The sequence below is a fragment of the Annulohypoxylon truncatum genome, assembly GCF_022578515.1.
Source record: "Annulohypoxylon truncatum strain CBS 140777 unplaced genomic scaffold F4807scaffold_61, whole genome shotgun sequence".
NCBI lineage: Eukaryota > Fungi > Ascomycota > Sordariomycetes > Xylariales > Hypoxylaceae > Annulohypoxylon > Annulohypoxylon truncatum.
In genome coordinates, this window is record NW_025953847.1 from 26,511 (window position 1) to 39,803 (window position 13,293).

A 13,293-nucleotide genomic window follows, 5' to 3' on the forward strand; every position below is an offset into this window, starting at 1 on the left:
CTCTAGCTTTTATACTTACAACTTTGAAGAGGAACATGATAACATATCCCTACTGACAGGTCGCTCTCGATGGATCATACTCCGTTTTCGGCACTTAAGTTGTTATCTAAGGTTTGAATGTTTTGACTCTATTCCCCGGATAGCTATCTTGTATAGATATGATGTATAGACATTCATTGTTTCTACTGTCGGAGATTCCTTTAAGACCGTACATATATCGGTGTTCTGGTCAACTCCGTGTCTTCACTCCCTCCTGGATTCCGGCGACGTGAATGTAATACTTATCCTAGGCCTATACGCCTCCACGCCTCCACAAGACTTACTCCGTATCTTTACAGCATAGTTATAGCTGGCCCGACATTTGACAATCTTTCAACTAAACCTCAAACCTCAAGCCTACCTAGTTAAAAGCAGGTGTTGATTTTCCTAGCTCGAACAGACCCGTCCAACATATACAGCGAGCGATATCTTACCACGCACCTCATTCCACACGATGGATTCAAGCAGCTCGACCCTCGCGGCCGATGGGTCGCTAGGTAAGGTCATCACTACGCGCCAGTTCGTCTTGATGGCTCTTAGTAGTTCGATTGGCGCTGGCGTCTTACTAGCAACTTACCCTAGCCTCGCGGTGGGCGGGCCCGGATCGCTCCTCATATCTTTCCTCGTTCTCGGATTCGCAGTGTGGATCACGATGTGCGCCCTTGGCGAGCTCTCGGTTGCATTTCCTGTTAATGGCTCCTTCTACGAATACTCGGTCCATTTCATCTCGCCGGCGTGGGGTTTCGCGATGGGGTGGAATTACGTCATCAATTTCCTCTTCATCATCGTCTTCGAGCTGGTAGTAATGCTTCTCTGTGTGAGATATTGGGACAAAGCAACGCCGGCATACTGTTTTCTTCTTCCCTTTATTGGTGGCCTTATCCTGGTCAACGCATTTGGGGCAAAATGGTATGCCGAGGCAGAGAACGTCTTTGCCGTCTGCAAGATGGTCGTCCTCTCGGCCTTCATCATTGTTGCCATACTTATAGTCAGCAAAAATATACCAGCAGATACCCGCCCAGCAGAAGACTTGGGGTTTAACTTGTGGAAGCATAACGCGTTCAAAAATGGCACCAGTGGATTCCTGTATGTTTTTATGGCTGCGGGTATGGCGTACGGGGGTACCGAAATGCTTGGAATAACCGCAGCCGAATGCGAAAGGCCCAAGAAAGTTATGCGTCTCGCCTGCAAAATCGTACCATTGAGGATCGTGTGGTTGTACTTATTGCCGATTTTCATGCTCGGCCTGGTACTTGAGGTCCCTTTAAACGGGCATACACAATCAGGCGGGATCAGCCCCTTTGTCGCTGCGGTGGACCAAGCTAGATTGCCAATACTCGCAGGTGTTCTCAACGGCATTATCATCGTGGCCGTGTTTTCAATGGCGAACGCAAGCGTCTTTGCCTCGTCAAGGGCTCTTCAAGCCATTTCAGCGAGGGGGATGGGTCCCTCGATCTTCGCCAAGATCAAATGGGGTCACCCGATCTGGGCACTGGTACTCGCTCTGTTCATCTCGTTCCTTTCGCTCGTTAAGTTGGCCAGGAACGGCGATAAAGTTTTCGACTGGTTATTGGCGTTAGCAGCTGGATCCAATTATTTTACTTGGATATCCATCTGCGTCTGCCACATCCGACTCCGGCTTGCCATACGCAGGAGAGGATTGCAGGAAGACGACATACTGAGATGGAAGTCCCCTCCCGGAATAATTGGGAGCGCTGTGGCAATCCTTATCTTCATATTCGGCCTCGCGGCGCAAATCGTGGCTGCGGCTCGGAGTCCGCTTCCGAAGCCGCCTCATATCCTCGCAAGCATCCTAGGCATCATCGTCGTCTTCGTCTTCTGGGCAGGATATATGGCAGTCAAGCGCAGCGTACTTTTAATTCCTCTTGATCAGATAGACCTAAGTGCCAAGGCAGGGGACTCGGTTTCAAACCTGAATGTCCATCATGGGGACACTGGAAATGGCGATGTTGAGAGCGGTGCTGAGAGCGTTGGAGCTGGTAGCAGTGAAATGTTGAATACCCACGGATAGAAAGAGGGTGCTTTATAAGCCTACCTGCATATACATGAATAGACTTCATCTGTTTCATGAAATTGGCTTATTGTAATTGTTGAAGTCGCAAGTTACAAGGATGAAATGTTAACAGGAGAAGAATGGCAATATGCCTTTCATTAACACCGTAGTTAGATTATGCATATTGTGCACGATGTCATATGTACATAAAGTGAAGTAACACAAAACAGTACATAGACTTCTCGTACCTGCGTGTCACGGCTGTTACACGAGCAGCACGGGTAACTTTTAGCGTAATCGATAAGGTTTGGTTTCAAGATTTAGCGGGCAACCCACCAGACCACAATGACCTAAATGGATTCAAGCTAGACAAGGTACCGGACCGTCGTCTCGCCAATCATGAACCTTCCTTCTCACCCATCCCATCAACCAGTCCAACCAGTTCAACTTCACCAACTTGCATATTCCAATCCCCTTGAGAACACTCAACAAGAAGCCAACTCACCGTCGCAGCCACAGCTACAGCCACAGCTGCAACCACAAACGCAATCATCACAACCACCACAATCACAAAACTCGCAATCGCATTCACGACAACCGTCCCAACAACCGTCCCAACAACACCAAGCTTGCTTAACCAACGGTTCCGGCGCTATTATGCAGGGCAACGGATCAGGACCAGGTGCCGGCACTATGCCAGTCGGACCTACCCCCGCCGGCCACCAGGCTGAGTTAAACATCATTTACGGCATGGTCGAGGAGCTGTCGCGACAGCTAGCTGAAAACAGACGCGTAACGGAAGATATTGTCTCTGGGCTTGGACGAGTGCGTAATCGGGCACGAGAGCGTGGTTTAACCAACGACCAGGTTCTTGGAGAAGCTGCGGATGAAATATTTGGTATGTTCTATCGTTGCCTGCCATCCACCTATCGGCCCGTTCCTCCTATTTCCTCCTTCTCGGTGCTAATCATGCTAGCGCAGCACAAGAACCAAATCTCGAGGCCCTCGTATCTATCCTAACAGAGTCCCTGGACCGTGCCAAGCTTTCTCGCGATGCCAACTTTTCTCTTCTCACCAACTACGCTCGAGTTCTTTCCACGATCCTCTCTCAGTTCCACTCTTATAAGCAGAAACATATCGCCGACGTTTCCGCTTGGCACCGTTCTTACAGAGCACAACTTGCCGAGGCCCGCGCAGAGAATTCGCGACTGCGTGAACAGATCTGGGAGATGCAGGAACACGCTGGCCACGCCAATCAGATGTTGCGAGAATTCCGCAAGAAGTACGACGAGAATGAGGAACGATGGGAAAAGCGTGTCGAAGATAAGGCAAAGCGACAAGAGATTCGTTTCTGGAAGCGCATGGCTATGCCCGAGGTTGCCGAGACCGAGGACGGGTACTGGAGCGACGACGACGATCTCGTAGACCCCGTCGAAAAGGAGCGGCTAAAGGAGGTCGAGCGCAAAGTCGCCGAACAGGCCCTCGCAGGTGTTGGAAGCACAAGCAGCCAGAGCGAGGATTCCGAGGGAGAGGGAAGCGAGCCTCACGCTCTATCGGCGAGCATGATCGGCGGAGTAGCTATGGACAGAGATGGAGGTGTGGCCGGAATTATGCCAGTGCCGCCGCCGAGACCATCTAGTACGGGAAGCACAGGAAGTACAGGAAGTACAGGAAGCACAGGAGCGCAAACAGGTTAAGGAGGACCTTCGTTTAACTACCTTGGTACTTGGTACGGCATGGCATGGCATGGCATGGTGTTATGGTTGATTTGATCGAGGAATACCCTGAATGAAAGGAGCTTGAATAAACTACAATAACGAAGTCCATGCCCCCTCGGTAAACCCCTTCGGAACTGGCATGGAGGTTATCGTTCGCTCGTTGACAACTGTTCATCCCCAAACGGTATAATTGAGCGTGTCGGTCCCAGAGACGCCGATGGAAGATTTCTTTCCTTGCAGCTATCACATTCGTCACGAGTCGTCTATGCCGACATCAGTCTTACGGACACAAGAGAATACCCGACAGTGTTGTTATACGGTGGTTCGTCGCCTCAACCTTGCCATGAGCCTTCAAATTGGGATACTGACAGCAGAAGAAACGTCTTAGTTACTGTGGGACTAAGGATGGTAAATCCAATAACTACTACTGTTATGCCTATCCTTGAGGTTTAAAAATGACGAATCACTCCTATAGCACTGGATAGCACATTGACAATCAAAACCACAGTATTGTCCCAAGAAACGACTTACTAATCCTAGGTCTTACTCTATCCTAGAGACACCGACTTCTCTAGGTAGCTACACGAGTATGGAGACGTAAATAAACCTCTTCATGCGGTGATAATAGTAAAACTACTATTTCTCTCTAGCCGATCAGCTGTGGATCTCACACTTTGCCAGGAATTGCTCGAATGGATTGCGGATGGGATCTCGAAGCTGTCGCTCTCGGGAACATTGTGCCTACCTTAACATTGCCTTAAAATGCTATAGTCCTAGACGAGAAAAAGTAACGGTAATAAGTTGGTAGCTAGGTACCTATGGATAGATGTTAATGATATGAGTCGTGATTAATTTATTACTACAGTATAACAGGTAGGATGCCGAGGAGTAGCTTGGCAAAGGAGCCGCAATCGATCCCTGCTGTTTTCCTTGCCAGCCTTGTCGGTTATATCTATTAATAAGTAGGGCTGCCGGGAATGAGATGTATGAGAGGAAGAAATGCCAAGAGATTGTTGGTAGCAGGTCGCATGCGGATATTCAACTCTGGTTACTCTACAAATTACGTGAGCTCTCTATCTTGTGCGAAAAGCCTAACTTCATGGTAGCACTTCGATGCCCAGGATAGGAATCGCAATTATATATCTGCTCAGGCGGCGAGAATTTAGGCAACAAGACTGTTGAAGGAGTGCCAGGTCTTTGATGAGTTGGGGGCTGATATTCAGCGGAGTGTCGAGGCTGTGCCTCTTAACCCGATCCTTCCAATGCCTTGGCCACCTGGATTTTTGCACGTCTTACTTACCTTATAAAGGACTTTGAGACTCTAGAATTTATATCTCGCTTGTTACACTTTCATGTCATTTTGCTCTGATTGCCTCGTCCAACTCCGACTTCCATCCCCAGCTTCATCACAACGTAGTAAGTTACGTAGCTTTTCAAGCCTTGAACATATCTATTCCGAACGACAATCTCCTGAAAAGAGGTTGTTCTTGAAACAGGAACGATTACTACTAGCTTCGAAAGTATTCTAGCCATAAAAGATGGCCGCAGGTTCTCAGGCCTTTCCCCAAGAACTGCCCCCTCGCCCCGAGCAAAAATCATGGAAGGACCGGAATTGCCCAGGCTCCCGCGGCTGTTGGAACTTCAATTGGGAAGCATACAGTCTAGCTACGTCGGATAGTATAGTCTTAGCCCGTCGGATATGTATGATCACGACACTTGGTGTGCGTACTGCGCTCTCCGTATTAGGCGTCATATATTGGGCTTATAGCAACACTATTGCCGGCACAATCATTGGTAGCATCCTTGCCGCTGTCGGATTCGTATTTATCGCTTGGTGTCTGGCTAGCATCGGTGAGGCCAAAGGTACTAGAAAGGTGCTTGAAACGAGCGTGGTAAGTGTTGCTGCGTTGTGTTGTGGTCGGAGAGTGTCATATACTAAACGTCAGACACAGGGACGATGGCAGTTCGATGTTTTCCTCTTCGTGTCCGCCTTGGTTCACATCGGCTTCTTAGTTGGCTTCTTCACCGGAATGGGAAATACCGGTTTCCTTATTTCCTGGTACGGAATGTGGATTTTGATCTTTGCTGTTGCTTGGATTACTACATGGACTCCTGAGCAGCAGCAACCCGTTTCCTACGTGTGATCGGCTTGGCTTGTCCCGGAAAGGCTTTAAGGTAGCGGATACGGGATATTTGTTTTCCAACGGAGATCCTTATGAGGATACTGGATCGTAACCTACCTAGGCTAGATGGATGTCGGCAATGTTATCATCAGCGGCACTCGCTAGTTAGCCCTCGAAGCACCGGTATCTTTCTCTTTCCCAGATAGTCATGATATATCATTGCTATGAAGTTACGAGATTCATCTTGTATGGTTAGAAGACCGATGTGATATGACTTGCTGTGGACATGACAAGCTTGCCGCTTTGTGAACCAGTCGTGTTTAATATCAGGTTCAGGGGGATACTTAGGTACCTATACTTCACCAAACACGCAACATAGAGCCATATAGCGCCGCTATATGGCCTTTGTACTAATACGTGATATGTTTTGTGGTTCTTGGTTGTCTAGATATATGTTTACTGATGATATGCGAGGTTAACTATATGAGGGGGTTATGAATATATATCTTTCGAATGGGTGCGCCCCTATGACTGAGGTTTGATCAGGATAAAATGCACGAAAGGGACTCAACTTATACATCACCATGCTCTTCCAAATGTAGCTAGTATAAATAACTAGACTTAATCTAGGTTATATTACCAATCGTCCCAAGTATGCGCTTGATAATGAACATCGGTTGTAAGAGAACACTCCAGTTTTTTTTCTAGATTGGTTACGATATGAGAGTATAGTCTTATCTATTTGACAAGGAATACAGATCTTGGTCGAATAAGATAGGCGCTCCTTATATTCTCTTCGCTTCCCACGCACCTTTCCGTTATCTCTCGATCTGCCCCTCCTGAACTTGCCGGGGGAGGTAATGATCAAGGCACATGCAACCCGCCACCACGGGACCGGATTCGGAGGTAACTTCAGTTCAGTAATGGACGTCCATATTGCTATTTTGTCCCAGTGCCCATGCTGGCCAATTATCGTAATATCCCCCCCGAGGGTGCCGAATCGGAAAAGAGATCCGCTCCACCGGACGGGATGATACGCGATGCCTATATGTAATCGCGCTACCCTGGTCGATGGCGTGCTGATGGCGTGCGACACCAGAACCACCACGATTGGTCCGTACCGGACTGCTATTGATCGTAGTTAAGTAGCAAGTATTCCATTGTCCCCGATGATTTATAAGTTAAGGAACTTTACTGTATATTAATAATGATCGGAGTATTTTAAGAGTACTGGCACCATTCACTAGAAAAAAGACCAGCTATCTCCGTATCCGCTTGGGACTACCGATACATCGAAAGGACGGCTAGGAATGGGAGATTTTGGCATAATTAGGAGAAAGAAGGTTACTGTTGTGGTGACTATGGCGGATACACGGCCTAGGTATGCGCTAACTAGCAGGAACTCGTGGAAGACTGTTCGTACTCTGTTGAGGAGGATAAGGACGAAATCGAATCTCAACCCAAATGAAAAGTCACATTCGGCAGCGATACAGGGCATACGGAAAGATTCTACCCCCACGACGACAGACGAATCTGCCAATGTTTCAGTTGCCGAATTCACGATACCTGAAAAGCAAAAAGCGCTGGTCGTCGCCCGTAAGGGAGAATACGAGATTCGTCATGACTTCCCTATGCCGATAGTCGGAGATGACGAGATAATGATTCGAAGTCACTACGTGGGCTTGAATCCCATCGACTGGAAATCCGTTGATTATAACTTCTGCTTGCCGGAATTTCCATGGGTATGTCTTCCTTTTCATACACGATAGACTTAAGTACTCACGAAAACTATCAGGTCACTGGCCGAGAGATGTCCGGGGTAGTAGCTCAAGTCGGCTCCGCCGTCAAAACTTTCAAGGAGGGTGACTCTGTGTGGACTAGCACATACTATAAGGATGTCCGTGCTGGCTGCTTCCAGGAGTTTGTTGTCGTGCCCTCACACACCGTTCTTCCCATCCCGTCCAACATACCTTTCGAGGCAGCCGCCTGCTTAGGAGTTGCAGCCTTGACAGCATCTATGACCTTGTGGAAGTGGCTGGGCGTGCCGGCTCAAAGGCTTGGTGCAGACGAGGCAAGCGGGGAGTGGCTCTTAGTCTGGGGTGGTTCAACCGTCACAGGACAATTTGCCACACAAATAGCGAATTTGAGTGGGATTAAAGTAATAACTGTCAACTCAACAGAGACAAAGTCGTTATCGGAACGCTTAGGCGCGAACCACGTAGTCGTGCGAGATGGCAAGACGGACGAACAGGTGGTGGACGAGATTCGAACCATCACCGCCGGCGGAATCACGCGAGCAATCGATTTGGTAGGGCCGAAGACGGCAGCACTAGCATTGGATGCCGTATCGAAGGATAAGCCTGTCCATTTTGCACCACTAGCTATGATGTCGAATTCTCAAACAGTCCCGGAGAATGTCGTGGTGCACACAGTCGAGATGAAGCAATTTGTCCTCGACAAGAGCAATGTTCGCTATACTGAAGAGCTTGGTAAACTTTTAGAGGATGGCAAAATCGTTTTGCCTGAGCTACATTTGATCGAGGGAGGACTACACTCGGTCGTAGGAGGTCTGGAGATGCTGAAGAAAGGAAATTTAAAAGGTAAGAAATTAGTGGTACGGATGTAATGGAAGTACATTTCGAGACTGTTCCTCGGAAGTGGAAGAGGTCTTCACTGGGGTTCTGTGGATGCATGAACATATATGATTAGACGAGCATAGAAAAGGCGTTCTGGAGGTTTCACTCCTTTGGTCATTGTACACAATAGATCTACCCACAGTATAAAGACAAGAGATTGCTTGTTCTCATTATTAGGCGGAATTGGTATCTAAGAGTATAATGTAAATAATATAAGCCATTATCAGGTCAAGTATAGATACCAATTACACAAACAACTTTATACCTACCCAGGTAGTCGCCCAAAACAAGCATATTTACCCCTGAGACCCTTAGTTCTACATTGGTTACACAAGGTCAGAAAAAGGGGTATTTGTGTGAAGCATGATAATTTTATGATAGGTACTTGTGACAGACTTTACTGAAATATTAGAATACCTTCGGGCCGTAGCCATTCACTAGGAACAACATTCCCTGTGAAGTTCAAATCGATGAAAAGATCTATAAAAATCAGATTAAAAAAAGAAGGCAAAGATCAGTGCCACTATTTACAGATTTTGTATTTGGTGTACTTATGTATCACCACGATATGTTCTCCCCTTACAGAAACTCTTTCGTTTTAAAAGGATATAGCCGAATTTACCATGCTAACTTGGCAATTAATCCGTTGGGATATTTCCTCACTAGAAATTTGCGGACTTCGTCAAATAGGAGAATGAACAAACCAAAAGCGAAGGGTAAGAACCAGTGTTCCACTGGGACGGGCGAGGTTCCCAAAATTGACTGCAGTTGCGGGATGTAAAGCCAGAGGATAGCCATCGACAACGCGAAGATGATTGCCGGGAAAAGATACAAATTCTGGGTATTCTTATTCAAAGCCGGAGGATGCTGGAAGATGCTCCAGCGACGAGTGCGGACAGCAAGCAAATTGAACCATTGCCTATTGGGAGTTAGTATTTCAAAGGTGACTTATAGTATTTCTCGACTTACATAACGACGAGATTGACAAAATAGATAGAAGATGCCTCGTTCAATTTCTCAGCATAGTAGTCCGGATCGATCCAATCCGGGAGGCTTCCAAAAGAGAACCAAAGCACACGAAAAGGTATGCCATTCTTTTCTAAATACCAATAAGCCATGGCAAATGATGCAATAGTTTCAATCATGCCGAGGACACCGTATGCATGTCCGACGAGTTGCCAGTTAACTAACCGGTCCTTCTTAACATTGCGCGGCCTTCGCAATAAGACGTCGGCCTCAGGCTTCTCATAAGAGAGCACCGTCGCGGCAGCACAATCGGTGAAACAGCTGCAAGAAAGTTTAGCGTAGTTATTAGATGCAGCGAGTATTACTTACCAAATGATGATCATGAGGAAAGATGAGAGAACTTGAGGAAGTCCGAAGATGACGTTGGTCATAACCGGCCAGAATTCAGCAAAACTTCCAGCAGGTAAGAGGTAGCAAATGACTTTCTTCAAGTTGTCGAAGACCACACGACCATACTGAACCGCTTCTACGACTGATGAGAAAGACTCAAGCAAAACCATGTCCGCTGCTTCGATGGCGATATCGGAACCGCTTCCCAGGGCGATGCCAACGTCAGCAGCTTTGAGTGATGGTGCATCATTTACGCCATCTCCGGTCATGGCGACGACACTTTCGGCTTGGAATTCTTTAACGATACGCAATTTCTGTTCTGGCGTGGTCCGAGCGAACACGATTTCCTCGTACTTGGTTAGAGTCTTCCACTGATACTCGTTCAGGCCGAGTAATTCTGGTCCACTGATGAGGATTGACGAACGAGATGCGGTAGGCTTTAGGTCGCTGTCTCCAGGATCTCTGTGCAGTGCGGAGATATCGTGAACTGAAGACGAACAACTAACGATACCAGCATCTTGAGCGATTGCAAGTGCAGTGAGGGCAAAATCGCCAGTGACCTTGGCATCGTTAGCAAACACGTACTGCGAGGGTACTGATTTAAGAAGTTCGAACCATGAAGACCCTGATACCGGCACCACGAAGTGTCGATACCACTTCGCGAATTTCTGGACGGAGAGGATCGACGATGGCGACAACACCGACCAGAGTCAGCCCCGACTTAGCTTGTTCGGTGATCTCGTCTTCAAATTGGCTTGTCCCGGACTGATGCTGTAACTCTCCTTGGCGGATGACTTTGCGAGCAAGCAGAAGACAGCGCTTCCCTTGACTGCTGTACGCGTCCTTCACGTTCTCAAATGCCGTACGCATTTCATCATCGAAGGGATGTACATCTCCAGCATTGTTAACAAAGGAGGAGCATCTGTTGATGAGAACATCGGGGGCTCCCTTGATGGTCAATAGACTACGTAGAGCGGGTTAATACAGGTAACATCTCGATCATTTATACGACTTACGTATCACCTGCGTGGAAGGCGTCCGCCTCGCTTTCCGACAAAGTAGCTTTCAAACAGTCTTTCTTGAACATTGAAAACGTCCTGATCATGAACTTATTCTTGCTGTTGAAAGCCAATTCGTATGTTTTCTGCCAGCATTGGCGCAGGTGATGTACCGATCCGAATCGCTCAGAAAATCTCAGCACTGCCTGGTCGGTAGCGTCGCCGAAAACGCGGCGTTGCTCGATGGGAAGTTCCATAGTGGCGGCGTCGAATTCTGCTGCGTTACAGAGCCCAGCAATAGAACGTACTTGATCAACGCCTGTTGTGACCATCCCTGCGATAGCCGGTGCCGTGCTAACCTCTAATTCGTCTTCGGCATCGTCGACCGTAATGGTGTGGGTTCCAATGGTACATTCGGTAACTGTCATTCGATTCTAGATGAGGTTAGAACGCATTCGATGAGGTAAAGATGCCAGTGTCGAGTTGCCGTACCTCGGTAAGAGTTCCCGTCTTATCTGAGCAGATGACTGAGACGGACCCTAGGGTCTCGACAGTCTTCAACGATTTACACAAGACTTTATGCTTTCGCATCAAATTCGCTGTGATCGTCAAGCCAGCAGTTAACGCAATAGGCAGACCTTCCGGGATAAAAGCAATGGCTACGCTGACACAGTCGACGATGAGAGTCGGGACGTTGATCCAACCTGGATGGGCCTTTTTTAACCACGCGCCCCTTATATATTATTAGCATTAGCAATGTGTAGGTATCTAAAAGGTTGGGTAGGTCCATATGCTGCACTAACCAGACAATCAATACGATAGTGATCATAGCCAACATGATGGAACAAATAATGGCGACAAAGTATAGAACTTCCTTCTCTAGAGTGGTCATTTTTGCTTTAGGCTCGTTTGTCAAAGCAGCAATGCGACCAAATACTGTGCGGTCACCCGTTGCCACGACCAGGCCGGTGCAAGATCCGGAAACACAGTGAGTGCCTTGCAAGCCGATACAACGAGTTTCAAGGTAGTTTTCATCTGTTGAATCGACTGTTGCTGCGAGGGGTAACGACTCTCCGGTTAGAATAGACCTATCAAACTTGGCATCGCTAGAAACTTGGAGAAAACGTATGTCAGCTGGTAGTTTGTTTCCAGCTTTAACACATACGATATCTCCAGGAACGAGCTCCTGAGCCTCGAGGGAGGTCTGTACACCATTTCGGATGACCATGGAATCCTCTGGAAGCATGTTCTTGATAGAACTCATCACTCTGGACGAGCTCCAGTCCTGAAACATATTGAACGCAGCCTGAATGAAGAACACAGCAACTAGGACGATTCCAAGGGCCTATGGCAGAGTAGTGGTGTCAGTGTACTTGTCGTATCTGCTTTTAAACTGGTTTTCTCACCAGATTAGCCAAAGCTGGGGGTTCGCCGAGTGGTTTCCATGCGATGAGAACGAGGACGGCTCCTACTAGCAGCACAGGACCGAACCCCTTAAAGAAGTAACCGAAATACTTCTGGAGGGCATGGGATTTTGGCGGTGATGGAGCATTTCGTCCGTATTCTTTTTGTCTGCGAGCAACCTGTTCGTTGGAGAGACCCTCCGTCATCGATGCGCTGAGACGGCGAAGAGCCTCGTCAGTTGAGATTATATGCCATTCAAGCGATGATAGCTCTGTATGAATGATGTGAGCAAGGGAGTGGCGTGGAAGTTGGGGTTATGGATATCGACCCTTGGTGGCTGTGTCTTTCGCCTTTGACTGCGTCGTGACATCTTTCTGTATGGTATCCTCGATCTGATACGATCTAAGGGTCAAGAATTAGAACAGTTTACGACGGTATACCATCGTCATCAGAGTTGGTTTCTTACACAGTGCGGTACTGAATAGGGAGGGCAATGGATGGATCAACTTCACGTCGCGAACGGGCGCTGCGAATAGACATCGATCCACTGGAATGGGTGCGACGAAGCCCACGCTGAGGCCGTCCTGCCTCCTCGTCATCCCACTTGATTCCGTGCTTGCTGAGCCCGGGGTCGTCCATTTTAAGGGGTTAAATTCAAGTGTGGAAATCGAAATATACCACAACGCAGGCCAGATAGAAGAAGGGATTAGGTCTCATCTAGATGAATAGGATGAATGTGATGAGCAGGTAGGCAACCGGATTAAATATTAAATAGTGTTGTCTAGCATTGTTTACTCAATTGGGCCTATCACATCGTGTAAGCCAGATGGTAAAGCTCCCAGGACGGACTCAAAAAACAGGATGCCGCACTGTTGAACTGCTGGCGTCTATCAGACATATTCACAGTGTAGGATAATCATGCACACTCGAAGCTCTAGTATGCTCCATATACCATATACCATACTCCATATCACATGCTGGCGGCTACACCAAGTATTTCGCGCG

The 13,293-nt window shown here is 47.8% G+C and overlaps 5 protein-coding genes across 5 annotated transcripts; 4 read left to right on the forward strand and 1 right to left on the reverse strand.

Annotated features, from left to right (window-relative positions):
* The first annotated feature begins 107 nt into the window (after positions 1 to 107).
* F4807DRAFT_448136 (amino acid permease/ SLC12A domain-containing protein) lies at positions 108 to 2,202 on the forward strand. Its single transcript, XM_047999911.1, has one exon. It carries the CDS (start codon positions 494 to 496, stop codon positions 2,069 to 2,071), a length of 1,578 nt encoding a protein of 525 aa, XP_047848781.1. The 5' UTR covers positions 108 to 493; the 3' UTR covers positions 2,072 to 2,202.
* A 187-nt stretch (positions 2,203 to 2,389) lies between these two features.
* On the forward strand, positions 2,390 to 3,757 carry F4807DRAFT_354805 (uncharacterized protein). The gene is made up of 2 exons (XM_047995504.1): positions 2,390 to 2,951; positions 3,035 to 3,757. The coding sequence occupies exons 1-2, from the start codon at positions 2,453 to 2,455 to the stop codon at positions 3,748 to 3,750; spliced, it is 1,215 nt and encodes a 404-aa protein (XP_047848782.1). The 5' UTR covers positions 2,390 to 2,452; the 3' UTR covers positions 3,751 to 3,757.
* A 1,184-nt stretch (positions 3,758 to 4,941) lies between these two features.
* F4807DRAFT_448142 (uncharacterized protein) lies at positions 4,942 to 6,536 on the forward strand. The gene is made up of 2 exons (XM_047999912.1): positions 4,942 to 5,663; positions 5,724 to 6,536. The coding sequence occupies exons 1-2, from the start codon at positions 5,310 to 5,312 to the stop codon at positions 5,913 to 5,915; spliced, it is 546 nt and encodes a 181-aa protein (XP_047848783.1). The 5' UTR covers positions 4,942 to 5,309; the 3' UTR covers positions 5,916 to 6,536.
* Positions 6,537 to 6,608: 72 nt separating this feature from the next.
* F4807DRAFT_448145 (GroES-like protein) lies at positions 6,609 to 8,773 on the forward strand. The gene is made up of 2 exons (XM_047999913.1): positions 6,609 to 7,636; positions 7,690 to 8,773. Exons 1-2 carry the CDS (start codon positions 7,205 to 7,207, stop codon positions 8,518 to 8,520), a joined length of 1,263 nt encoding a protein of 420 aa, XP_047848784.1. The 5' UTR covers positions 6,609 to 7,204; the 3' UTR covers positions 8,521 to 8,773.
* A 375-nt stretch (positions 8,774 to 9,148) lies between these two features.
* Positions 9,149 to 12,828, reverse strand: F4807DRAFT_454779 (calcium ATPase; the record flags this gene model as incomplete). The annotated part of the gene is made up of 10 exons (XM_048000626.1): positions 9,149 to 9,449; positions 9,500 to 9,817; positions 9,866 to 10,446; positions 10,502 to 10,850; positions 10,903 to 11,318; positions 11,377 to 11,617; positions 11,688 to 12,229; positions 12,291 to 12,559; positions 12,617 to 12,690; positions 12,755 to 12,828. The coding sequence occupies 10 exons, from the start codon at positions 12,826 to 12,828 to the stop codon at positions 9,149 to 9,151; spliced, it is 3,165 nt and encodes a 1,054-aa protein (XP_047848785.1).
* Between the last annotated feature and the right edge of the window lie 465 nt (positions 12,829 to 13,293).

Bases quoted from the DNA above. Each gene is read 5' to 3' on its own strand.
- F4807DRAFT_448136 (XM_047999911.1), top strand. From the start codon at position 494: ATGGATTCAAGCAGCTCGACCCTCGCGGCCGATGGGTCGCTAGGTAAG.
- F4807DRAFT_354805 (XM_047995504.1), top strand. From the start codon at position 2,453: ATGAACCTTCCTTCTCACCCATCCCATCAACCAGTCCAACCAGTTCAA. The intron at 2,952-3,034 runs GTATGTTCTATC...ATGCTAGCGCAG, and splicing joins AGCTGCGGATGAAATATTTG to CACAAGAACCAAATCTCGAG.
- F4807DRAFT_448142 (XM_047999912.1), top strand. From the start codon at position 5,310: ATGGCCGCAGGTTCTCAGGCCTTTCCCCAAGAACTGCCCCCTCGCCCC. The intron at 5,664-5,723 runs GTAAGTGTTGCT...CGTCAGACACAG, and splicing joins AGGTGCTTGAAACGAGCGTG to GGACGATGGCAGTTCGATGT.
- F4807DRAFT_448145 (XM_047999913.1), top strand. From the start codon at position 7,205: ATGGGAGATTTTGGCATAATTAGGAGAAAGAAGGTTACTGTTGTGGTG. The intron at 7,637-7,689 runs GTATGTCTTCCT...GAAAACTATCAG, and splicing joins GCTTGCCGGAATTTCCATGG to GTCACTGGCCGAGAGATGTC.